This window comes from Paralichthys olivaceus, chromosome 6 (assembly GCF_024713975.1).
Source record: "Paralichthys olivaceus isolate ysfri-2021 chromosome 6, ASM2471397v2, whole genome shotgun sequence".
Lineage (NCBI taxonomy): Eukaryota > Metazoa > Chordata > Actinopteri > Pleuronectiformes > Paralichthyidae > Paralichthys > Paralichthys olivaceus.
Genome location: NC_091098.1, coordinates 23,640,096 through 23,663,647, shown reverse-complemented (window position 1 = coordinate 23,663,647; position 23,552 = coordinate 23,640,096). Strand labels below are relative to the sequence as shown.

The 23,552-nt window shown below is 42.9% G+C and overlaps 3 protein-coding genes across 7 annotated transcripts; all 3 read right to left on the bottom strand.

Annotated features, from left to right (window-relative positions):
* Positions 1 to 4,628: 4,628 nt before the first annotated feature.
* slc52a3-1 (solute carrier family 52 member 3-1) lies at positions 4,629 to 8,738 on the bottom strand. Of its 2 annotated transcripts, none has more exons than XM_020104694.2 (4): positions 8,443 to 8,738; positions 6,382 to 7,459; positions 5,838 to 5,961; positions 4,629 to 5,602 (listed from the first exon to the last, which is right to left on the bottom strand). In XM_020104694.2, exons 2-4 carry the CDS (start codon positions 7,380 to 7,382, stop codon positions 5,390 to 5,392), a joined length of 1,338 nt encoding a protein of 445 aa, XP_019960253.2. In that variant the 5' UTR covers positions 7,383 to 7,459; positions 8,443 to 8,738; the 3' UTR covers positions 4,629 to 5,389. The 2 variants fall into 2 exon arrangements, with proteins under 2 accessions (XP_019960253.2, XP_019960252.2); XM_020104693.2 differs by having other exon boundaries at positions 8,539 to 8,737.
* A 2,408-nt stretch (positions 8,739 to 11,146) lies between these two features.
* Positions 11,147 to 13,841, bottom strand: LOC109640618 (ubiquitin-conjugating enzyme E2 variant 1-like). Of its 4 annotated transcripts, none has more exons than XM_020104713.2 (4): positions 13,683 to 13,841; positions 12,681 to 12,829; positions 12,036 to 12,161; positions 11,147 to 11,717 (listed from the first exon to the last, which is right to left on the bottom strand). In XM_020104713.2, exons 1-4 carry the CDS (start codon positions 13,744 to 13,746, stop codon positions 11,571 to 11,573), a joined length of 486 nt encoding a protein of 161 aa, XP_019960272.2. In that variant the 5' UTR covers positions 13,747 to 13,841; the 3' UTR covers positions 11,147 to 11,570. The 4 variants fall into 4 exon arrangements, with proteins under 4 accessions (XP_019960272.2, XP_019960274.1, XP_019960273.1 ...); XM_020104715.2 differs by having other exon boundaries at positions 13,484 to 13,720; XM_020104714.2 differs by lacking the exon at positions 13,683 to 13,841 and adding an exon at positions 12,967 to 13,680.
* Positions 13,842 to 14,489: 648 nt separating this feature from the next.
* Positions 14,490 to 21,733, bottom strand: peds1 (plasmanylethanolamine desaturase 1). The gene is made up of 6 exons (XM_020104712.2): positions 21,405 to 21,733; positions 19,501 to 19,620; positions 19,248 to 19,339; positions 18,981 to 19,125; positions 18,623 to 18,835; positions 14,490 to 18,517 (listed from the first exon to the last, which is right to left on the bottom strand). The coding sequence occupies exons 1-6, from the start codon at positions 21,538 to 21,540 to the stop codon at positions 18,396 to 18,398; spliced, it is 828 nt and encodes a 275-aa protein (XP_019960271.1). The 5' UTR covers positions 21,541 to 21,733; the 3' UTR covers positions 14,490 to 18,395.
* Between the last annotated feature and the right edge of the window lie 1,819 nt (positions 21,734 to 23,552).

Below are 23,552 nucleotides of genomic sequence, written 5' to 3'. Positions count from 1 at the left end.
ATGTTAATTTGTAAAGGATGCAGGTGGCACCATGGAAAAACCCAATGTCCGCTACAGACTTAGCACCAAATAGCAAACAGATGCTTTTTGCGACATGTTGATGAACACAATGAGCAGCTAAAGATCCACAAACTCTTTCTGGTGGAGACCAAAAACTGAGCTAAAACACAGTGAATGTCCATCTGAGCTTCTTTAGGTGGACAAACCTGCACTTCACGAAGTTGCTCCACAGCCGGTGGATGTGTAAATAAGCAGCGATTCGCAAAAACTTTCCACACATTATATGTCCCCAACTGTGTCCGTGATAGTCACTAAAATTGTGTGATTTTCTATTCAGAATTGCAGCCACTCGGTACTTGAGTTAAACACAAATTCAATTTCTGTTTAAATTTCGTCTTTACGGAACACAACAAATCTTTTTGTGGCAAAAATTGTTTGGCTCATTTAAAGATATTTGTTCAACGTCTGTATGAAAGCATCAAAACGTGCATGAGAGGTTGTGAGAAAACAAATCGCTCGTTGATTTTCAGACTCAGAAAGAAAAGAGCAGGAGCGATGTAAGCTGTGGTATCAGACTGAGGCAGGTAGAAAGTGTCCCCAGATAAGAAGACATGAGGAAAACAACGACAACACATCGCCGTAGAATGACTCGTTCACTAGAAGCTTGACTGGCGTGTTGAAATACAATCTCCACCTGGCTGTGAGTGATCCCATGTCATGTTTCCCCACAATGCCACTGCGGCGTGGCTCAGACGAGCAACCCTGCCACCCCTGGACTCAAACATCAACCAACAGGGTCTCCCCTTGATCCCCTCTCCGCTGCTCTTGCTTTAGTAAACACGATAATAGCAGTGATGTGTTCGTGTGGGCTCCATGCTAACACTGTGGCTGTCAAAGGCCATCATGCCCCTTCAAAGGATGATGGCTCTCTAAAGTGGGCTCTCTCGGTAGCAGCCATTTTCCACTTGACTGGCCCCACACACGAGGGGGACTGGTAGCCCCTAGCAGCTGGGCTGGTCACTGGGGGTGGGGAGGAGGAGATGAATGGGTTGGATGGAAGGGACGGGGGCTAATAGCAAGAAGGGAAGGGCGTCTATATTCATCAAGAGGTGTGTTTAGTATTTTATCCTAAAATACGGCCTTTACTTCGCCCTCAGAAACACTTCTAACAATGCACTCGCTCATGTGTGTTGACGGGCGACCTGCTCATCATCACTTTTCACCACATCCCTGACTTATACGATGTACGGCCTCCTTTCACACGTGTGAAACATTTAGTTGGGAGACAGTCTGCCAATGTCTCGTCAGGATGTGGAAACAGAAGCTGTGAAGATGTGGATGTGATAGGACTGATAATTCAGCGAGTGTCTGTTTGCTGGGCCATATGGGCTTTGTGTCAACACTGCAGGTCCAGCCAGGTCTCACTCGGGACAGGGAGCGCAGGATGCATTTTCATAAATCATTTCTTGACACCACATCAAGGTTATGTGGTTGGCAGTCTGTAGCCTGTAAATTGCCTTTGCATTGACAATGCAAAGCAGCTCCATTGGGATTTAAGCAGTTCAGTAGCTATTTATGGTCGGAAAATTAAGATGACCTTTTCTCATACGGTGATAATAGTGCTTTTAATATAAACTAATTCACAGAAGAGAAATCATTATCGTATACAGGAAATGCAAACCATTTATTTCGAGGCTATAAGCATTCAAAGAAGCTACAGCTTTTGTTTCCCTTCCATGATGCACTGGCTATTAATGGAGGTAATAATTAGCTCACTACAGCAGGGTAACAAGTTTGCACCCCCGTCCTGCTGCGCAGCTCTGTAATTGGTCCCCTCATGTGGCACAGTCGGGCCCCAGAACAAAGGGTTCCCAGAGGGGGAATCTATGCTGACCCATGCTGAACCCTCCACAACAATGACAGGCAGGAAGCATTTACATATGCTGACAGACTTGTCTCTTCCTAGGGTGGAGTGCTAGGCACTTCATTAAAGCAACATCAATACCTGCTGATGGAAACCGAGGAGTGGGCCTGTGTGCATCACTGTCTGCTCCAAGACACTGTAGTGAAATGACATCGGGCTGTCACATCCAATTTTGAATCAACAGACAGCATTTATTAAATGAGGTGTGTGTGGAAATTGATGGGAGAAGGGCTGTGAGGTGCCGGCTGAGCTGTGGATTGTCTGCATGCATCAGCAATTGGTTTACCCACAAGCTGTTCACTCGCACATCAGCTGCCAAAATCTGTCGGTGTGCAGGTTCACCCAAGCGAATTTCCACACTTTCCGTGTTGTTTTGTTATCGTTGACCTAAAAAAAGTTGTTTTCCTTCCTTCCTTCCTTCCTGTGGCCGAGCTTCTACTTGGCTCTCTCAGATGTTAACATGCCAGTCGGAGGAGCCTGCGTTCTGGCCCCACAAGGAGAAGATCTTGCAAAGTCAGACGCAGGTGACACATCTGTCGATTCAGCAGCCGAGCTGCAGGAGTGCAGGTGGATCCATTCATTCATTGCATCATGGCGCAATGAATTCATTCTCTTATCCAGTTACAGGAAGGGTAAATCCTCCTTCCATTTGACACACTGCTCATTTAGCTGAGAGGCACGGAGAATGGCTGGAGGGAGGGAGGGAGGGGGGGTGAGGTGGTGTATGGGGGGGAGTCGGGGGGGTCCGTGTGCTCTTTGGGAGGTGTCGTCCTGAGCAGATGGACCTCTCAGTGGCGTAGTAAGTGGAGTCTTCACATGGCAGAGGAGACTGCAGGATCTCACAGGACCGGGACACAGTATCCAGGTGGCCACAGCCCCTCCTGTCCAGCTGGAGCAGCGATGGGACCATCTGACACTCACAAGAAAATGATACACTTTTCTTTGCTGCTTTGTTTTGTCTCAGCACAAAAGCCCCGAGTCAATCAAGGAGTTGAGCTAATGACGCTTAGAGAAAATCGCTCTGATTACACATAAACACTCAAGGTCATGTCGGCGGCAAGAGAACAGAATTTACATGCAATCTGCAGATGAACGCTCTCACGCTGGGATCTTTGATTTCATGACAAGAATAAATGTGATTATAATTTCACGTGAGCCCATATTTCAAATCTGCATCAGCAAGTGACTGCAGTGATTTTTGTTACACACACTGCAATGTGGAGTCAACAAATCCAAGTGAGAAAGTCCCATCTGTTCTTGTCCTCCACTGATCCCAGGCCCTGGAGGCTACGTAGGGCTAATTGTGGCCCCATTTTCTCTTCCTTATCTTTTTGTTTTTACTCAGTGTCGGGGTCAGGGAAGCTCCCAAATGACCAGCGGCAGGAGCAACAGCCATCGGCCCCCGTTGAGCATCAGTAATTAGAGCCCTACTCTGCCTCCTCCTCCCTGCGCTTCCCTACAGACCCAGGCCAGGGAACCTCTCGCTCTCCTTCTGAAGGGCACGGGGGCAGAGAGGAGGAACAGCTGCTGATGGGAAAACACTCTCCAGCTCCCATGGTTGACCAGCGTCTCTGCGTCCTCCTCAGAGGACGTGTGATGGTGGCTGATGGCGATTATCTCTTTCTTTTTGATTGTTATCATTCTTTCCCATGACGTAAATGTACAGTTCAGTCTGTATTTCAAAGGTGTTGTTGCAGGACTAACACATGAGTAATAAATCACAGTGGGTGGACAATCATTTTAGCAGGACCTGCAATAAATGCTGCCTTTATGAAGGTTGCAATTACCACTTTAATTAAAAGTAAAAATCTGGAGTGAATAAAGATCAGTTTTCAGGTGTGATGACAAAATATTACAGTGGTGGAAGAAGTATTTGCATTAAAATATACTTAAAACGTGCCAAAAGTACTTTATGTGGCCCATTTCAGAATGATGTATATTTTAATATTGGATTTTAATCATTGACTTCATGTGTCACTAAATTTGTAGATGAGGCTAACTTTATGGACGGCAGGGACACTTAATGATTAAACATCATAATTTATTATAATTTATTATATTATATTTTGTGTTACATGAATCTGTAGATTACTATAAATGTCAAGTGAAAAGTAAAATATTTACCCATGAAAACGTACGACCCTCTAGAAAAACTAGTTACTTTCCAGCACTTAAAAAACAATTAATTATAGCACAATTATAAAAATTAAACATGATGAGAATCACTTAAGCTTGACAAAGTTAATATTTACTGCAGGACTTATCTTACACTGTGCTGTGTCGTTCACATTCAAACATCTGTATTTAACAAAAGCACATTTACTTTACATTGATCCATTTTTGTATTCCTTAGCTGGAGTTGGTATTATAACACCATATGTAGCTGTCCAAATTCTGACTCTGTTTTATTCACATCGATAAAAAACATCAACGTGTTCTCAAACTGTTTCTCATTTTATTCTGACATGATGATCTGATGATTTGGTTTGAAGGTAAATATGTTATAGATGTTTAACTGTCAGCATTAAATCGCTCGCTTCATTTTCTCATGTTGACAGAATACATGTATTTTATATGTAAAGATTTGAGTTCCTGCAGAATGTGGAGTAACTGGTGTGCTTGCGCCATCTAGTGGACAAAGAACCTCATAGCTGGTGCAATGCACTTTTAGCATGAGAATGAATAAAGGAGCTGGACTTCAGAGTTGAACTTTGCATGTTTTATATTTAAATACGTTTATAGTTTTTCCATCATAGTTAATTGAATCACATTGAGACATATAACTGATATTTGCAAATATGGCTTAAAAAAATCACCTGCAAGGATCAGTGATCTGTGCATTAGTCCCTGACAAATGGATGAAAATATTGGAAAATGTGCCTCAGTTGCAATGTTATAGAACATGGGGAAACAAATCCCAGATCTACAACTTAATCTGCATCCACAACGAAATGTAATGGGTTGTTCTCGGGGCCTCATGCCTCCACAGAGTCTGGTGGAAGTTTCTCTCCAGCCGACAAATAAACCAACAAACAAACCAACACACACGGGTGAAGACAAAACTTTCTTGGTGGAGGTAAATTAAGGTTTACTGTCCTCTCTAAATAAAAATTTAAAAAGGCAACATAACAAAACGGATGCAGAGGAACGTCAAAGACAGTTCTACATCAATATCACTCTCCTAAGTCAGTTAGCTTAGCTTAGCATAAAGACTGGAAATGGAGGGTAACAGCTAGCCTGGTGGTTCTTACATGGCTGGTGAGTGGTTGTCAAGAAATAGTTTGTGGTTTGTGCAACAGACAAAATTCACATGAAAGCCGTAGAGGAGGTGACAGGAGGACTTTTGAGAGCCGTGCTACTTCCTCCACAGGCACCATACAAGCAGATACAAACTTTTTTTTTTATTGCAAATCGTCATACACTGTGGCTCGTATGTCTCCACCTCCGTGATTCCCAGATTTAAAGTCACAAAGGACATTGGGTGTTGCAGAAATCTCCCGACTTAAACAGTCGGTAGACGTTCACCAGCGGAAACATGGTGACCGAGCCGACCAGCGAGCCCGTCTGTGCTGCAGCTCCGCACCAAACCAGGGCGCTGTGGCTGTGGTCCCTCAGGATGACGCCCACCATTACTTTGACGTAAGACAGCGTTCCAGTGAAGAAGAGCCACGACAGCACCTGGTCAGAGCACAAGAGCAAAGTGGATTTTAGGCAGTTCCTGTAGAGATTGCCCTGGAAAAAAACATTTGAGTCCGAAAAACAAATTAGACAGTGTTGATATCTCAGTCTCATCATCTTTTATGGTAGAGAGCAGAGTTGCTCAACTATCAGGTTTTCTATTAAGCAGTTGAACTTTGCCACAAGTGTTTCCCCTATAAAGCTGCACAGCTCTTACACAACCTCTTTCACTTACAATGATCACCTCTCCCACCACAGAACCCTGCAGCAACGGACATGGACTCATAGCTGCCATGGCCATGTTGTAGCTGCCAAATCCTGCCCCAAGTGTCATCAGCACACCGAGAAACACCAGTGACCTGAGGACACGAAGTTTGTTATCAGCAGCGGTTTCTCTCTGAACATGATTAGAGACAATTTGAGCATATCTGTCTCCTGCTTATGGCCATTATGAGATAATTATTTAATGACCTTCCTATGTAAGCAATAAGAGAACAAAATCTATGGTCCTTGTTCTGTGCTACATTATAATCCAAAATCCAGTTCCAAAGTTAATATGAGACTTCACTCATCTGAATTCTCCAGTAAAAAATGCAATTCCCTTTTACTGTTTTCCTGGACTTTGCTCGCTTCCTTAACTGCAGTGACTAGAAACACAACAAGGGAATTTTCTTGATAGACGATAACTTTATAAGATGCATTTATTACCTTTAGACCTCTTGATGACCTTTTTCATTGTGAATTTAAAAAACTCTATAAAAGACAACATCAAATTCTACCTGTTTGGGAAGAACATTGCGATGGTGCATGCCACTGGGTTGGCCACTGATGCCAGAGCAGCCGACAGGTGATAGGCAAGGTTTCCGTAGGGCATACAGGAGTACGTCTGCACGGAGGGCAGCACGCCGTTGGTGGCAGCATTAACCAACACCACCAGAGAGTAGATGAAGGTGAGCTGGTACATGGAGTGTTTGGGACCAGCCAGCAGAGTCCTGCCCTTGACTTCACCCTCATCCTGGCCTTTCACACCCACTCCATCAGTCTCTGCTCTGGTGTTGTCCAGGCCGGAGCTGACAGATGCCTCAGTGTCTGGCACGAGGTTTTCAGTGGACAGCTCGTATGTTCGAGGAAGTCTGTTCAGAGCGACAAAAGCTGCTAGGCTTACGGACATCATGGCTGCTAGGAAGAAGAAAAACACCTCGGTGGAAAAGTTTGGAGGAAGATACTCAGTGTGTGAGGACGACACGTCTGTGAGGTTTCCCTCAGTCTGATTGGAGATGACACACTTGGCGATGCCCACACCTTGTGCCAGAGCGACTACGCCGGGAATGAAACCACTCAGTCCTTCTCCTATAAAATACGTTGTGATATACTTTGCTGGAAGCTGCATCATGAATGGAAGGAAGGTAACTGAGGAGGTGCAGTCCACCAGAGAGAGGAAGAAGGTGATGATGAAGAAGGCTGTGCTGTACGATTCCCCGGCCACAACCGTTGTCGTGTCCCAGAAGAAAGCCAGCAGGATGCAGGACACAACACCAAGGGAGAGGATGGAGTAAATGACCACATGCTCTTTGAGACGACCCGGGCACAGTTTGTGCATGAGAGTAACCAGCAGAGGTCCCAGGTTTGCCAGCTGGATGATGACCGTCAGGTACGAGGGGAGATCCCAGCCCTCAGGGAGAGAGTTGACGATGAGCGGCAGTTCCACCCACAGGCCGTTCACTGCCACCCAAGAGCCCAGGCCGAAGGCACAGGCCAGCACGTGGACGAGCAGAGCCATGCTGCAGCTGGATCAGTCTGATGAACCTCTGAAGACAAAACACTCCGTCCAAATCCTTCCACCTCTGCTGGTCATACCTGCAGGACAAGAGAGGCCAGAGACATTACAGTAACAAACCTGAGCATTATTCTAGACGCATCGCTCTTCTGATTCCAGAAATCTGTCTGTATGTGGCTCACATATCTGGAGAAGTGTTCATCTTATCTGCTTCACACTTGGTTTGTGTATTGTTGAAAGTGTAAGGAAGTGCAGATTTGAATTTGATGCGATTTGAACAAACGATACGTTCGGCATTAAGAAACTTTAATTAAATAGGCGACCAGCTGTAGCAGCGGCAACTGGGACTTATTAATGTAAACGACACTGTAGATCAGAACAACACATCAGGCGTAAACAGGTGCTGCTTTGTGCAGCAGTGGGGGGTGCAGCTTTGGGGTTCTGTGGACTGAGTTCTGCAGCAGGTCTTTATTTGCTGTGGCTCAATAACCGCAGGGCACTTTACCAGCTGCAGCTGCCACCAGCATCACCACAGGTCAAACAAACAGCTCGTTCCAAACAGGCAGGTTTACAACAGGCGCTGCACTCGTTGATGTAACGAGTCAAGTCAAGGACAAGTGTGTTTCTGTCAGAGATCACTCAGGTGGAAAATAATGCTTCTCTAAAACCAGCATCGTTTCAGTTCACACCCAGAAGACGCCACTGGTGTGTGACAAGCAGCTGATCCAATTTTCACATCCCTTTCACACGTTGTTGAGGAATCCAACAAACCATATGTGTTGTCACGCTTTGTTTCTTGGCCTGTTGTGGCTTTCCACGTGGATCTCATGATGGTGACTAACCAAGTCAGAAAATGTCATGTGCAAGTGACCATGTGATTAATTCATGCGTGTTCAACAAACTCCAGTTACCAAAAATGCAACAGGAAAACCTGATGTGTTTTTAACAGAGTTATCACTTGAGGTCATGGAAAGAAAATAGGAACAGATTCTCATGTTGTCAGTTCATGACTCACTATACTGCAAGAAAACAGGCTGCGTCTTAGACGTGGACGTGTACTCACAAGCGTCTTCTGTCCCTGGGGGCGTTGAGTACGTCTTGCTGTCATCTTATATAGAAGTTAGTGACAGATCTGCCTCGGTCGCTCTTACATACTCACACTGATGGAAATCACATGGCTTCTGGGTAGGTCAGAGTCCACTGCAACCGCTGATCAGCCACACTGGATAACAAGGGGGCAGTGTCTCAATCCACCGAGCTTTTTCCACTGCACCCACCTCTTAATTAGATCACGTCAGTGAAGCACTTCGAGGTGCACTTGACATTTATGCATGTGTTTGTGTTCTAGCATAAAAAAACGAAATGCGCTGGAGTAGTAGGAAGATTAAGATAACATGAGGAAGTGAGAATTAAATGTTACATGTGATCTTGGGGTGTTGAATTCAGAAAATTACAGGGTATGTTTTTTTATAAAAGATATTGAATTCTGAGGGACAAAGCCCACAACCTCCCAGGGGCATGCAGAGGGAGAGATTGTTTTAGGGTCTTTTGAATTGGTTTCAAGTGAACTTTCATTTTCTCCAATGCCTATTGTGATTAAATGTCTATTGGTTCCTTTAGAAATCATGGAAAACAAACACCTCCAAACTTGCTTGAAAATAATTTGATTTTTAGATTTTCTTCAGTGTCAAAGTAATGTGGTAATAATTGACTCATAATTCACGGCTGCTATGCAACCTAGAATGCACGATGTGAACTGTGTCACAGACCTCGAGAGGTTCACTTGACATCAGACAATGACTGGGAAGGTTTTTCGAGTCTTGTGCAACAAATGGTTGGAAAATTTGTTCAGGGAAGTAAACACTTCTCCTCAGCAGACACCACTGTCCTCACTGTTTTCAACAGTTTGACTCACTCACAGGACTAGTTGTGTTTAAATTAGCATTATTTTCCTTTTTCCAATAAAATAATAATATAACTTCATTTGTAAAGTACTTAGTAAAATCGATGGCTGGATCTACTTCTCTTCGGTGGTGCGTCTGAAGTCAGATGGTAATGATGATGATGATGATGTCCACCATATCATCATAGTCCGGATTTTAACTGGTCTGTCTTGAGTGGAATAAAGTTTTCACAGGAGTCCATTTTGAACACAGCAGTAGGATGCAGATGCAAACATCTCTCCACGTCTCCTCAGTTTAGGAAAATGCTTTTGTTTGCTTTTTATAACTTGATAACCTCAATAATCTTCCTGGAGAGGGTTTTAAAAACTCAGCAGCATATTCAGATCTCACAGCAGGATTTTCTAGTTACAGAAAAGGTAAATGCAATTTCTCCCGTCCAGCTTGTAAAGACAGCAACAACATGCTGAGACTCGGCTAGCTAGGCAGAAATAACTCTGATGTTTCAGAGTGCGTTGGGACAAATAGCTGAACAATTGTACTTTGTCCAGTGCTGGCAGCTCTGCAGCTCGTGGGTGTTGTTGGGAGAAAAAACTGCCTTCAGGGCTTTCTTCAGTTTCCAGTCAACTGTTTGTCAGAATGTTTGTTGAAGTTAAAGCAACAGAACTACTCAAGTTTAGGAAAAGTTCAAGGTTTAGATCTCACTTCTAAATTATGAGAAGTAGGCTTTGAGTTTGTGTTCACAATAGAAAAGTGACAAAGTACTCAGCATAGGCACTCACAGTCCTACTATCAGCTCTATGGCTCTCTACTCAGAGGTTGTGAAACTAAAAGCAAACTCACAATAACAATACTAACACTATGTTTTACTGGTAGAGTCTGTTCACCACAATAGTATAGCTCCTGAGTATGTTAACATTTGATCATCTTCACTAAGCAGTGTAGTAAATCTGAGGTTGAAGTGCTGGACAAATTAACATTTGGACCTGATTTTACATTTTAAAAAAGAAGATTAAGGGCTCATCCAAGGTCTTGAAGTTTATCTTGAAGGAAGCAACGTGTCTTAATTTCATGACAATCCACCCAATACTTCAAAGTCAAATCAGTATCAAGTATTACACTCAAAACCACAAGTGAAACTCTTTGTGACTTTAAGTGGTCTTGCATCACATTTCCAAAGATTCCGCTTGGGTCATTCAAGCACATACGTTACATAAACAGTCGTTCTGCCGTTCTGCATTTAAACTGTCACGCCACCGAACTCATAGTGATCTACAAAGACACAAATGCATGAACAGCATAAAGTAAGATTTATGAATGATGTGGAGAAAGAAAAACAAATTGTCACATGAAGAAGCAAAGACAGTTTCACAGGTCGGATAACTCATCTGACGTTACACAGGACCAAAAGAGGTAGCTGATTTCACTTCTACTTTCAAGCATGGTTTCATTGGGACTTATGCAGAGCTACAGCAGATATGCAGACTATGCCCATATAGATATTAAGTTCAGATATAGTGGTGTGGATAAAAATGTTTACTTTGGACAGTTCTTACATAGAAGAAAAGAAAACGTGAGATCCAGGTGACCACTTCTTGGCACCTTGCTGAGCTGCAGTCGTGCATTTACTTGAAAACAAAGTGTGCAAGCCCATGTCAACACACAGTGAAGTAAATATTTCATCAGACATCTGACCACATGACAAGACATTCTTAACATCACCAGGTTAAACTTGGTTTTGCATATTGGGGTTTGTATGTGAAGAAGATTATCTCATGATGAACAGCAACACACCGTCTAGTGAACCATGTGCAACTGTGTTAAGTGGCCGATTTTAATGTTACAAAAAGGCAACAGACAAAGAGGTACACTCAATAAGATTATTTATGTTATTGTACAATCTGCATTATTTTTAACAAATAATAATAAAAAGAAGATTAGTAAGATGTACAGTATTCGAATGATCACATCTGGTGTGGACTGAGGACTCCGCCTGCCTCGTCACATCAAGTCCGCCCAGCACTCCAGTGATGGGAGAGGGAGGGGGTCGGGGCCTGGAATGAATTTTTCATGAATGCTCTATTATATGTGTGTGTGTTTTATATATATGTGTGTGTGTGTGTGTGTGCGTGTGTGTGTACATGCTCAGCCTAAGTATGGGCAGGAGGTGGAATGCCACATGGCGGATGATGGGGGGGGGGGTAAAGGGATGAAAGCAAATTATAAGAGTTGGAAGGGAGCGGGGAGGAGAAGAAGAGGAGAAAAAGGTGGAGCCAAACGTCGAAGGGGCTCAGTTGGTGTAGATCTGGCCCTCAGGTGGCTGAGGAAGCTTCATGTTCTCCTTGCACGTCATGAGCCGTCGCAGCTCCAGCAGCACCATCCGGATGCTGTAGGAGTTCTGCCACTTGGCCAGTGCAGTCACCGCATGCATGTCAACCTGGAGGACAGACGAGGGAGGATTAATATGGTGCCACGCCTTTAGCTCTCCCATGATGTTTAGCATTTTTGCGATGCAGTTCACAGTCAGGAAACGTTGTGAGGCTTGCCAATTTAAGTCTCATGACTTCCTTCATGTTCCAATCCGTTCTCCCCACAAGATAAATGCATGATTAAAAAAATATTCACTACGATATAAATTGGTGGATGTTGTGTTTCTGCAATTGAACAACTGACAGGAGCATCAATTATCATCTCTTTCTAAAAGCCTACGGACTTCATAACACAGAATAACACACGCTTCAGAAGATTTACATACCACCCCGCTGGAGGTGTGCACGCCATTCAAGTTTATTTTTGTCACGAATTTGACAAACGGTGGGGACTCTGGGTACCCTGGCCCACATTCAACCTTCAGATTGTACATCCTGTTTTCATAGCTTGTCTGTGGACAGAAACAAGAGGGGAGAGGGGAGAGGACAGCACAGTACACATCAGAGTCATTTTCAGACTTGTAAACTCTAGTCTGTCATAAGTTAATATCCACCATCCTCTTAAAAAATGTCCTAATCTGCTGAGGTCTGTTAATATTCATTACAGATGCATATTAAGCTGCAGCATTCAAAATAATCAACAATTAAATGTTGATTGCAAAATGGAATTTATAATAATGACAGAAACCTGTTGCTTCCAGTCATTTTGTGATAATGTGTGGTGATATTTCCTCTTCACTTAATTATTTTATTGCTCCATCGCCTCAAATCAAATTCACTTTGCTAATTAATGCAGCATCATTCATCACACTCTGTCCCTTTGCACCAGTTTAAAATCCAAGCAGAGATATTCACTCACAGCAGTGCACAGCAGACACTGAGACCTTCTGCCTACATGACAGTTTGTCTCCTGCTGGAACGAGGACTGTGCAGGGAGCTTTTATTTTTTTTAAAACAGCTGCACCACTCACCCTCGGAGGGCCGAGGATCACTCCTCTCCACCGTGTTAAGGTCATGTCCTCGTCATCCTCCAGACCCCAGCTCACCGTCCCGTCTCCCACACCTTTCTGACCTTCCTCCAGCTCTTCCAAGAGCCGGAAATTGCGAGGAACTTGAACGCCTGCGTGAGGACAAACACACCAACACACAGCTGTTACACCCAAACGCGGCTGCACCTTCCCCTCCACGACAGGTGGAGTCAGCTCCCCTTCGTCCTGCCACAGACACAGTGAATCACAGACATCTTGATTTGACCACCTTTCATCAGCCTTCAGAGGGAGCAATGATTTATTTGCTCCGGGTGAAACATCTGGCAGTGACGGTGCTGCATCACTGGCCTCTGCAGTGAGGTGTGATGGTGCAGCTGCACCGGGCCGTCATGCAAAAACAGTGGCACCGTCAGCTGGTGTGCAGCCATCAGGCTCCGGAGCTCCACTGAAACTCAGTGTCTCCACGAGCCGGGCCAGTGAGTCTGCGTTCCCCGCATGAAGCACTCGCAGGCTCCACGGTTTGTTATTCGGTTTTTAACACACACACACACACACATCCGCCATCGGTTTCCTGCTCGATACCGCAAATAAGCTAACATCACCCGGCCGTTAGAGAAGCTGTGGCTGCGTCTCCACCGTTACACGTCAATAGATGAAAAGCCGGCCGGTAACGCTGTCACACGCGTGTGCGTAACTGCTGTTTGATGCCCACGTCGCTTGAAACCACCTGAAATCCAATTTCTCGACGGTCGTTCTGTCACATCCTCGCATCCGACTCCACTCACGTTAGCTTAGCTACCGCGGCGCTTCCTATTCATTCTCTCAGGCGGCTCCGCGCTAGCATGTAGCTTAGCACGGAGCCGGTGCGTCGGTGCGCAGTGGAGCCCGGTCACGAAGCTCTGTCGCCTCGCGTGTGAAAACTCACGCCGCCTGGTTCATCGACGACACCGTCTCATTGTGATTTGTTTTCTCGGGATGATTTACCTGATCCGGCGGCGACCGCCATCTTGTCGCTGCTCAGCGGGAGCGCGCACGTTGTTATTACCATTGTGGGCACACGGGGCGTGCGCGTGGAAGAAACGCAAAGCACGCGTTCCTCTGTCGCTGTGCTGACGTCACGTTTTATTGTTGTTCACCATTAGAACTAAACAGTGAGAAGAACTCGTTTAATGGTTTTAATTCATTGGTTTTTTAACGACGATGCTTAAATTTGTCCTTTTGCATTTTGCTTATTTTGGTTTATTAGGCCTCATGTGAAATGTGCCGTCAGTACTTTAACAATCAGTGTAGTTTTTATTACTCTATTACTGGTTTATTTGATCACCTTATTACCACCTACAGCACCCTGCTGCTGGAAACACGCTCTAGGACAAATGTAAACGACTCTACTCGTGAACACTGTTTACTTTTGTTTTAATATTTACTACGTGTAAAGCTGTCAGAAGGTCATTAACTAGGCACACAAATTAAAATAAGAAATTACCTTGTGTATTATCCTTTAAATAGGCTCGACAGAGGTTCACTTCCCAACAGGTTCAACTACATCTAGGCAATAGAAATAGGCCTTTTTAAGACTGTATTATTATATATTTCTAAAAAATAAAAAGAAATCTGTGAATGTATTTTAGCACTTTGTTTTTGTTACTGTGACTTGTCAAAATATCATCTTGTAAAACACCTATATCATGCATTAATGGAGTTTATGGAGGCAAAAAAGAGGGAAATGATGTAAAGAATCTTTAAACTAAAACAAGTACAGAAAGAACGGCATGAGACAAAACGAGAAGCAGCAATAATCAACTGTTTATTTTAGTTTATTTATAAATACAGTTTAATATATACATTGTAAGTCTCCCACATGGAAGAGAACAAAAAGGCATCGAGGCATTATTCTGATATCTAAAACTCCATCACCACCAGCAAATATAACCAACTACAACATCCATAAGGGTCTTGCCTCAGAAGAATTGAGAGGCAAAAGAAGGGCAATTTAAAGTCAGCCAGTGAATTGTTTTTCCCACGTCGTCGGCAAGATTTACATTAATTCAATCAGGGAGAGAATAAGGCCATTCAATAAAAAGTCCAAGGATCATTACAAAACCAAACACAGCATGTCAAACATACCAACAATAACTGCCCACCCCACTTACTGACAACTTCTTTTGTTTCCACAAAGTAGTTTTGAGTGGGAACAACATTAAATTAACCACACATTGTCACAAAATATCCTTCAAGTCCACTAATGAAAGCCCATTGTCTCTAAGCAGAAAAACCACACACAGTTGAATCATGAGCTCTACCTCAATAACAAGAGGCCAAGTTAACTGCACTGATAGATGGCTACAACAGAACCTATTCTGTATTTAAAATCGTTTGGCTATATTGCCATAAGAATCTGAAAGAAATAAGTGATTGAAACAACTTTTATCTAATAAATAACAGCCTTAACTTTGACTCATTGGGGTGTTTTGTCTTGTTTTTTTACAAATTCATATTAAACTACTTTAATCATCTTAACCACAATCCTGAGATCATCTGGAGAGTAAGAATGAAGAATAAGTCAATACATGTTACAGCCTTAAATAGCAATAAGAGCAAGTCTGTGTCCAAGCAAAGATTATTCTAGTATCAACGTGTTTTTTAAAGTCTATTTTGTCCATGTCCAAACGAATCATGGTCATTCAGGTCTAAAATCTTAGCTGTCTTATTTTGCAGTATCACAAAAACTTATCATTACTTTTAAATATCACCATAAAAAGGCAATTAACTGAACCTTGCTCTTTAGAAAATGAATTTGCAAAGTGTCTGACAGCAGTAACCGCTGCCCTTAATGATATTGTCTAACAAAAAAGAATAAGCAGGTCTAGATTTTGTACGTAGGCCTTAAACTATGATGCAGAAACACATAACGCCATTCATTTACCAGCAAATATTCTACTTGCGCACACAGAACTGCTTCTCACAATACTCTACAAGTACAATGCAATCTGTCATGTACTTCTGCTGCTGATTTATGCTGAATAATTTTATCTAATCAAGTATAAAGGATTCAAAAACTGGAATATCACATGATACAAAACAGAATTTTGGTTTCAAAGTTAAGTAACTATAATTGAATGACCTATTTAAAGTTTAACACCAGAAGCTTAATAATGCTTTCCTTGAAATGAAGGTAAAATTTTGGTTCTTCAAACTCAGGACAATTTGGTCAAAGTTTGGGGTCATGTTTTGAGTTAAAAATTAATTTCATTTGGAGTGAGCATGATCCTTCTTGGTCAGTTTTAAACAAACTCAAAAGGAAAGCTGGTGACGCAGTGTATTGCTTGCACAAGCCGACATGCTCTACACATGCATTCTTACGTGTGTAAGTGACATCTTTATTAGTCAAACTAATTTTGTCATGCAGTTCCTTAAGTAGATACATTTTAGAACTCCAGTTCTCCAACTAAGTAAATATGTGTAAACTATTAAAAATAGAAAGGCATTTGAATCTAATCATATGAGTTAAGACGTATAGTTAAGGGCCTCTTATTACACTGCATAGTTATTTGCTGTACAATACATTTACAGATTAGTAACTAAAGCATTTTTTTTTAAAAACTTTCAACCAATTAATTTAATTACATAATCTCATCTGTAGGAGTGAAGAAAGTCCTGCCCCGTCAACCTGCACTGAAGCCCTTGTAACGTCACCACCACCACTCGCCACAGTTACCAAGATGGCAACGTTAGTCGCTGTAGCGACATCACTCACTGGGAATGTTTCACTCTGAAACGGACAGTTACTTCTCACTTGTGAGGAACAGAAACAGTTACTCCGTTTACACCAGGCATTAACATTGAGATGTGATCGCTGTGTCCAGCTCACGTCACATCTTCCTCTCGTTTGCAAAGTTCCACGAAATCAACAAACAGCACAAAAAGCTTGCTTTTCAATAAGTCCCGTCTTCACTCAATCCACAGGTGTCGTGAATAATAAGGTGGAGAGGTCTGCTCTGGGTTGTGTTTACTGGCTCATGGCTGCTAACTGCTGAGCTGCTGCTACCTTGCTGGTTCAGAACAGTCATGTGAGATTATTATTTCCACCCCTGAAGTCATTGAATGTGGACTAACAACACAATGACATGAAGACTTGTGTTCAATATGGTCACAATGCGTCCTTGGCAACCTCCAGAGAGGGTTCAGGGAATCAGATCACAATCCGTCCTCAATGCTTCTTGGGTGTCTGTATTTTTAAAGTGGTGAGGCACCACCCGATCAAGCAAAACGTGTTCTAATGCCACGTGTAAATGGAGTAAATGTCACATGCAGTTTGCACAAGAGTTTGCAGGATCTGTGTCCGACTGAGACACAAACCCCAGACAGATGCAGAAGAAGTTCTGCTATTAAAACAGAAACAGAGCAACAAGGAAAGACACAAGAGCTGCATTTACAGAGCGATAAGGCAACTAGACAAGACTGCACATGCCTCTTTCCCATAGAACTGTCTCTTTACCAAACAATGCTTTTCTCCTGGACATAGTGATCATCTGGAAAGACTATTTAGTATAGGGACAGAATGACTCAGCACATCAACAGCATTAAATATATATATATATATATGTATATTTTCTAATTGTCTAGCAGCCACATTGACTACAGTTACGTGATTTCCATAAGACTTGCTCACAATAAACTACTGTACGTCCCCACGAAGCCTAAAAATATCTCATCTTCTGTGTTTGTGACCAATGATATCTAAAAAAAACAACAGATTCAAAGGGAAAATGTCTGTTTAGTATCTGACAGCAATATGAGCAATTTATTTATTTTGTAAAATGTGTCTTCTCAGTTGTCAGTCGTGTCGTCTATCATGCTGGTGTCTAGTTTGGCTGTTAAGTGGCACTGACACGGTAACTGTAGTCATTGTCTCAGGTCTACTTAACTATTGAACTGGCTGCATTGCGACTTTTAGCGAGTCACTAGAATCAACAAAGGGAACTGTTAATACTGAAGAAAACACTAATGTTGTCATCACCTCACTTTTTAAAACAGTCAAGAAATGTAACAGTAATCAACTGATTTGTTCTTTAGCTATCAACATTGGTAAAGCATCCTGTAACACCCAGCCCTACTGCTTACTATGGCCTAAATCCATTTTTAATACTTCAAATCAAATAGACCCTTAATAAGGTGGAGAGGAAAATGACTGATCCAGAGAAAATAAAGAAGTGCTAAATAAAAGATTCATCAACTCTCTAAATGAACAGTTGTGGCTCTGGAGGAGAAAGAGGAGAAAAAGGCAAGTGTTCAAGCGTTCAAGTATTCTTTCATGGGATCATCTGAATCTTCTGACTTGAGGAAAATGCTTTAATCTCCTTGGACAGAGATTTTAAATTATACGTCTAACCAAACCCTCTTAGCAAAAACCTGTGTAAGTCTCTGCAAAAAAGTGATGAGTGGTGTTAAACATACAGTAAGTTAAAGATATATTGCAATTTTAAACAATGATCTCCATGAGTAAGTAATGAAAGATTCAATCGACAAAGCCCTCCTCTTGAAAAACAGACAAAATGTGCAAGACTTAAAGCTATGGCATCAGAAACTGTTTGTTAGTTTTCCTTCCTATGAATTACAGTTTAAGTGAGGCAAAAAAGGGGATGAGAAGCCTGGACGGAGCCAGCATCTTCTGAGGTAGGGTGCAGTAAGCCTGCAGCGTTACTTGACTTTTTGAGCCCATTTCAGGTCGTCAGACCTGGGCTTCTCGCCAGTCACACCCTGGATGAGATCCTCCAGGTTCCTCCAGAAACCAACCTTCTCCAGTGGGTAGTTCAGCCAACCTGCAGAGACAAACCTCAGTGACAAATCTGACCAATTACCTCAAAACATCAAGGCTATTTCTGTCCCCCCCACACCCCACCCCATCAGGAGGTAAAAAGACGGACCTGTGGTGATGCAGAAGTACGTCTCATGAGGAGAGACGTGATGGATGCGGTGGTGCTTGCGGGGGAGGATGATGTGGCAGTCCTGTAGCAACACGACCCAACGAGGAAGGCCGAAGTACGTGTGCGACCACTTGTGGATCTGGTTGGTGAGGGTCACAAAGATAGCTAGTGCAAATAAGTAGCAATACCAGGGGTAGGAATGGTAAATGTCCGCTGCAATTGAAAGAAGACGGAAATAAGTTGAGAGAGAAACTTGTTTGCCTTCTTCCAGCTTCATTGAAAAAGCAGTTGAGATCAGATTACAGCATTTTTTAAGAGGTAGAAGATGTCAGACTGGGTTTGTTGATAAAAAACACACCAGGGGAGAAGGTGAGGAAGTTGAAGGCCATGTGAGCAAGAGGGACAATTGTCAGCATGCAGTTGTCACCATTGGTCTCAATGAAGTCGTGACGGGTGATGGCTGTGGGGTCAATGTGGTGCTCTCTAAATGGTCGTATGAAGGCCTGCAGGTCAGATCAGACACAGAAATACACTTTGTAAATGCAGGAAAAATGAATTTTCGGTTCAAAAACAGATTCTTTAAAGTATAAACAACTGATTCTTGATTTGAAAAAAGATTGAATACCTTTCCAAAGATGGGTAGGTCTACCGATCCCCATGTGTCGGCCCCCCAGTGAACAAGTCCTGATGCAAAGTCTGCGGTGAGTATTCCTGCCACTAAAAATTAGTTTGAGGACGAGAGTATAAAAGAAAGCCTCGTAAATAAAAGGAGAACAAACAACAATTGTTTTGATGCAAATCTGGAAAAAACAAAAGAACTAATGAAGCACTGACAATACAACAACAGGATATTACATAATTCTTCAATCAGCACTTACCAATGCCCAACACAATGTACCACAAATGCCCCAGATGGAAATTGGCAAGGAGGTGAAAGAAATTGAAGGCCATGAGAGAGAAGCAGAGGACGACACTGATCAACTCTTGACATCTTTTGCCTTAAAGAAAAACAAGAGCAAACATATTAGTACAACTTTACAACCTGCTGCTCGATCTTAACACTCAGTTTCCTGATAAGATTATCAATTATGTGATTTCTCCAGGTCACAGCCACTTAACTTGATGTGACATCATATCAATGACACTAATATGTCCAAAGGTTAGTGATCCAGTCAGCAGGATTATTTATCAGATACTTCTTTACAACAGTGACACTCAGTCAGGAGCATAGACTGTATATAAAGAGGTCAGGAGACATTCTTCTGCACTAAGGTTGTGACGTGACGCTGTTGAGCAGCTGGGAAATGTACACCCCTCACAGAAAGGCCCCACAACCCCCCCCCATTCACATTTAATTCTCCAAAGTTAGAGCGCTCAGATTCAGATTCTGATCCTGAGCATAGACAGATTCCTGCCCAGGCCTCTGTGTGCAATTATACTTGCAAGTCATAGAACTCAATTAAAAGACACAAAGTGACCACAGAGAGACACGTGTCTTAGCCCAGGACCCCGCTTTCTTAAAATACGCCCATGCTAGTAAGGACCTCAGCTGCTCACAAGGTGTCCGGTGTTTGAACAACGGGCGGGAAGGCCACTCACTTTAGTGTTATCAAGTTCAATGGTGAGAGGACTCGCTCAGCTGGCTAAGCATGTCAACACAGAAACAGGTGAGCTAGTCAGGGCTTAGAATATTCTTTATATTAAATATAGTTTGTTTGTTGGTTACTCAGGTAGTTAGTTAGCAGGTAGGTCGGGTACGCAGTTAGTTTGTTAGCTACTCTGTTAGTTACTCTGTTAGTTACTCTGTTAGTTTGTTGGTTCCTCAGTTTGCTAGTTAACTAGTTACTAAATGATTTGTTAGTTGTGATGGCTGCTCAGGGAGTTTCAGTCTGCAGGCTGATACTCAATTAGTAGTTAGCAGGCAGGTTGGGTACTCAGTTAGTTTGTTAGTTACTCAGTTAGTTACTTTGTTACTCAGTAGTTCGTTAGTTACTCAGTTAGTGACTCAGTAGTTTGTTAGTTACTCAGTAGTTTGTTAGTTACTCAGTTAGTTTGTTAGTTACTCAGTAGTTTGTAAGTTACTCAGTAGTTTGTTAGTTACTCAGTAGTTTGTAAGTTACTCAGTTAGTTTGTTAGTTACTCAGTAGTTTGTTAGTTACTCAGTAGTTTGTTAGTTACTCAGTAGTTTGTAAGTTACTCAGTAGTTTGTTAGTTACTCAGTTAGTTTGTTAGTTACTCAGTTAGTTTGTTAGTTACTCAGTAGTTTGTTAGTTACTCAGTAGTTTGTTAGTTACTCAGTAGTTTGTTAGTTACTCAGTAGTTTGTTAGTTACTCAGTCGGTTGTGATGGCTGCTCAGTGACTTCCAGTCTGCGGGCTGACACTCAGTAACGCCGCTGTTACGAAAGCTCAAGGCGGCTGCTGAGCCCGGAGCTGATCGGTGGATCCTCCGGAGAATCTTCTCCGAGCTCCAGATGTCAAAGATACAACGACACTCCGACACTGATTCGACCAATTCAACGCGATTCCGCTTGTGTAAGAAACAACAAGAAGACAGTGACTGGAACTAACCCACAACTGTCTCCGGTGGCTCGGTGTCGTCAGGTCGAAGCGGTGAACGATCACCCGGTGTGTCAGTGAACGATCACCCGGTGTGTCAGTGAGTGTTGGTCCGGTGGGTTAGTGTCAGTCCGACTTGGTAACTCTACACACAGCCAGTCGTTACATCACGCCACTCTCAGACACTTGAACCGGGGGAGCGTGTCCGTGAGCGGATCCACTCACCTGGCGAGTACAGGGTGGCCAGTTCCCGGGCCCCGGCGTGCTGCGGGCCCCATCTGGCCGCTCCTCGGCCCGGTCCCTGCGGCTCCGGGCTCTGTGTTTCCCCTCCACACCCGTTCTCGTTCACCGTCCTCGCCATTTCTTCCCCGGCGGGTCCAGCCCCTTCAGTGTCTCCACTCGCAGCCAGGAACCAACGGAAGCATCGACTTTCTCAGCCCACGGTCACCGCTGGGGTTTCGGCCAATCGGGAGCAAGCCGGTGAGCACCGCAGCCAATCACCGCACGGAACGATGTTACATACGCAGCCGAGTGGCCAATGGGAGCGAAGGGAGAGTGAAAAGCGCATTTCCCGGGCCCCACCCGGCCCCTGTGAGCTCTGCTCTCTGCCGCTAGATGGAGCTGTCGCCGAGCACGTGGCTTGAAACTACAATCAAAACCACCTGAGCAGGTGTTTGAGCGGCTTCTGTTTCCTGCGTGATTGTGCAACAGGCCCCACAACATGTCAACACAACATGTCAACACAACACGTCAACACAACACGTCAACACAGAAACAGGTGAGCTGCCCAGAGCTTCTAATGTCTTTCATATTTCGTTTTTGTTTTCTAATCTAATTTATACTCGCTCAAATACGCCACACAGCAAATTCATGTGTTGACCTGCCTGGCTATAAATCACGATTCTGGTGTAAGAAAGCAAATGAAGAGTTAAGTGGCCCAATCACAGTGTGTAACATTTCAAGTTACAAACCTCAGTTCATAAGCAAAACATCACTTTGCTAATGGATGGGTTATATATATATATATATATATATTTTTTTTTTAAAGTCATCGAACAGCAAAACACCTTCGTCCTACACATGAGCTGAGACTGAAAGAGACACAGGGCAGAGTTGTTTCTGCCTCGTGGTAGTTTTGGTATTTATCCGTAGCCATTGTGAGTTTCTTGGTAATTGTCAACTTTATTCATGTAACACATTTAAAACCACGAGGTTGTGTTTGGTTTGTGGCTATTCAGAGTCTTTACAGTATATATATATTTCTTGTATGTTTGTAGCCATTTTGTGTCTCTTTGTGGTTATTTTTGTGTCTCTTTGTAGCCATGCTGTAGCCCCTCATCTGTTTTTGTGGTTGTATTTTGACCCTTTGTGTGTCTTTATGGTTATTGTACCTCTTATTATAGCCATTTTGTTTCTCTTTGTGGCCATGTTGTACCTCTTTGTATCTTTATTTGCTATTTTGTGTCTCTGTGTTCATCTTGTGTATCTGTGCGGACATGTTGTAACTCTGAGTGTATCTTTGTTTGATTGTTCTGGGGTTTATATTAAGAAAGACTTTCTTTGTTTTCTTTTTGTTTTTTTAACTGAACTCCGTGAATTTCAGACGAGAACTAAACAGGTCATTTCATAAAGTGACTCTTGGTACAGGCCTGACCGCAAGCCTCTGGGTCTGTGCCCAGTATTGGCTCATTTATTACTCCATCTACTCTGTTGTTTAATGCACTATGTTCAGTGGTTTTGCTCCTGCAGCCTCACCGGGTCTGGTTATAGTTGTTGGATAACTTTTAACATTGCTCCTGTAATCGATAACATTACATTACATATCATTTATCTGAGGATTTTATCCAAAGCAACTTACAATGTCACTGAGTCAATGTTGACTTTATGACTGTCCTCTCCCTCTGTTATTGTCACTCTACGTTTGAACATTCACCTTTTACTCATAATTGCCTCTGTTCAAGTGTACAAATATTATCAGCAACATTTTGAGCAAAGCTTATAAGTAAATTTACTTAAGGAGTGGATTTTACAATGTAATATTATTTCCAAAGCACAGGAGATGTGCCTAAGGCTAGATTACCAACCAGGCAACTGACCTCCAGGGGGCTCAAAAGTCCCAGGCTTAAATGTGCTTATTCATTTTCTTGTGACCTGGTTTTGATTAAGGACTTATTGTGAGAATCTACTCCCATTTGAGACCTTTATTATTTAGATAATATAAGATATCATTAAATATTTTTTTAGTTTTTGCCTTGTATATGATATGAACCCAGCCTTGTGTGCATCCTGTCTATGGAGTGAACCTAATATGTCAACAGCAGTTAGCAATTAATCCAAACCAAAAATGGAAAAAAAACAACAGCTAAAATTACC

Coding starts and splice junctions, on each gene's coding strand:
- slc52a3-1 (XM_020104694.2), bottom strand. CDS start 7,382: ATGGCTCTGCTCGTCCACGTGCTGGCCTGTGCCTTCGGCCTGGGCTCT. Junction 5,962..6,381: donor GCAATGTTCTTCCCAAACAG/GTAGAATTTGAT, acceptor TCGTGTCCTCAG/GTCACTGGTGTTTCTCGGTG. Junction 5,603..5,837: donor TGGTGGGAGAGGTGATCATT/GTAAGTGAAAGA, acceptor TGCTCTGACCAG/GTGCTGTCGTGGCTCTTCTT.
- LOC109640618 (XM_020104713.2), bottom strand. CDS start 13,746: ATGGTAATAACAACGTGCGCGCTCCCGCTGAGCAGCGACAAGATGGCG. Junction 12,830..13,682: donor GGCGGTCGCCGCCGGATCAG/GTAAATCATCCC, acceptor GTCCTCACGCAG/GCGTTCAAGTTCCTCGCAAT. Junction 12,162..12,680: donor TGATCCTCGGCCCTCCGAGG/GTGAGTGGTGCA, acceptor TTCTGTCCACAG/ACAAGCTATGAAAACAGGAT.
- peds1 (XM_020104712.2), bottom strand. CDS start 21,540: ATGGCGAGGACGGTGAACGAGAACGGGTGTGGAGGGGAAACACAGAGC. Junction 19,340..19,500: donor GTACATTGTGTTGGGCATTG/GTAAGTGCTGAT, acceptor ACTAATTTTTAG/TGGCAGGAATACTCACCGCA. Junction 19,126..19,247: donor ACCTACCCATCTTTGGAAAG/GTATTCAATCTT, acceptor TCTGACCTGCAG/GCCTTCATACGACCATTTAG.